Source organism: Sesamum indicum, unplaced genomic scaffold, assembly GCF_000512975.1.
Source record: "Sesamum indicum cultivar Zhongzhi No. 13 unplaced genomic scaffold, S_indicum_v1.0 scaffold00057, whole genome shotgun sequence".
NCBI classification, from domain to species: domain Eukaryota; kingdom Viridiplantae; phylum Streptophyta; class Magnoliopsida; order Lamiales; family Pedaliaceae; genus Sesamum; species Sesamum indicum.
In genome coordinates, this window is record NW_011628041.1 from 714,798 (window position 1) to 715,894 (window position 1,097).

Sequence of the window (1,097 nt, forward strand, 5' to 3'; positions counted from 1 at the left end):
GTAGTTGGTTTCGTAACCGCCATCCAATGGGCAGTCCAATTGTTACACGATTGTTAAAGCGGTCTATGGGCATCTGTCATGATTTTCAAGCAATGTTTGGTGTAATTTGGTAGGCACAACAGATTCGTGTGTTGAAGATAAATTCTTACGATATTCGTCGGGACAACATTTCTTAAATAAAGATTGCTTGAATGATTCTCAAAACCACCAATCCAATTGGCTTTTGGGCACCTATTCCAACATGGTTTCAATGTCCAAATGACATCCAAAAGCAATATGATAGACTAGATGTTGTTCCCTCAATAATTCTCCACATGAATGAAGTTTGTGTGGTACCTGATAGGCATATTAGATATGTCACGACAAAAGCATTCTCCAGGACATGGTCGAAGAATATTTTGTACAAAGTCAGGGGGTTAAGATGCTATACCTAGTGGAGAAGCTCGAAGACCTCAAAGTTGAGCTTGACAATGACACGTACATTGATGTGATCCTTCAGTCACTTCCTCCGTCCTACGACCCGTTTGTTATTAACTACAACACGAACGGACTTAAAAAGTCTATTCATGAGTTAATTAATATGCTGGTCCAATACGAGGCGATGACCCACAAGTCTACACTGGCGGTATTGGTGGGTGAGTCTTCAATCTTCAAAGCAAAAGACAAGAGGGCTGGATGCTGGAAGACAAAGAAAGATAAAGGAAATGCCATTGCAGCCACTGCTAGCACTCCGAGCGCTCCTATTACGCCCATGGGAATGGACAAAGGGAAAGGGAAGGCTGCCGATTATAAGCGATCGAAGGCAATTGATGTCTGCATGCCTTGCTAAAGAAAGGTGGAAGAGAGAGTGCCCACAACTCCTCTTCAACCCAGGTATGTTTGTGATTGAAGTGGATATGATAACTAATTCTGCTTCTTGGGTTTAGATTCCGGCTGCGGAGCTCATATCTCCAATAACTTGCAGGTTCTGCAGAAAAAGCAGAAGTCTAAGTAAGAACGAGATGATTATAAGACTAGGCGATGGGAAGGCCGTCGCTGTGGAAGCCGTAGCATCTCTCAACTCAGTTATTAATGATCTTATTAAGATAGAATTAAAA

The 1,097-nt window shown here is 42.2% G+C and overlaps 1 protein-coding gene across 1 annotated transcript; it reads left to right on the plus strand.

Moving 5' to 3' along the window:
• The first annotated feature begins 382 nt into the window (after positions 1 to 382).
• LOC105178792 lies at positions 383 to 829 on the plus strand. Its single transcript, XM_011102340.1, has one exon. It carries the CDS (start codon positions 383 to 385, stop codon positions 827 to 829), a length of 447 nt encoding a protein of 148 aa, XP_011100642.1.
• Positions 830 to 1,097: the final 268 nt, after the last annotated feature.

Coding starts and splice junctions, on each gene's coding strand:
- LOC105178792 (XM_011102340.1), top strand. CDS start 383: ATGGTCGAAGAATATTTTGTACAAAGTCAGGGGGTTAAGATGCTATAC.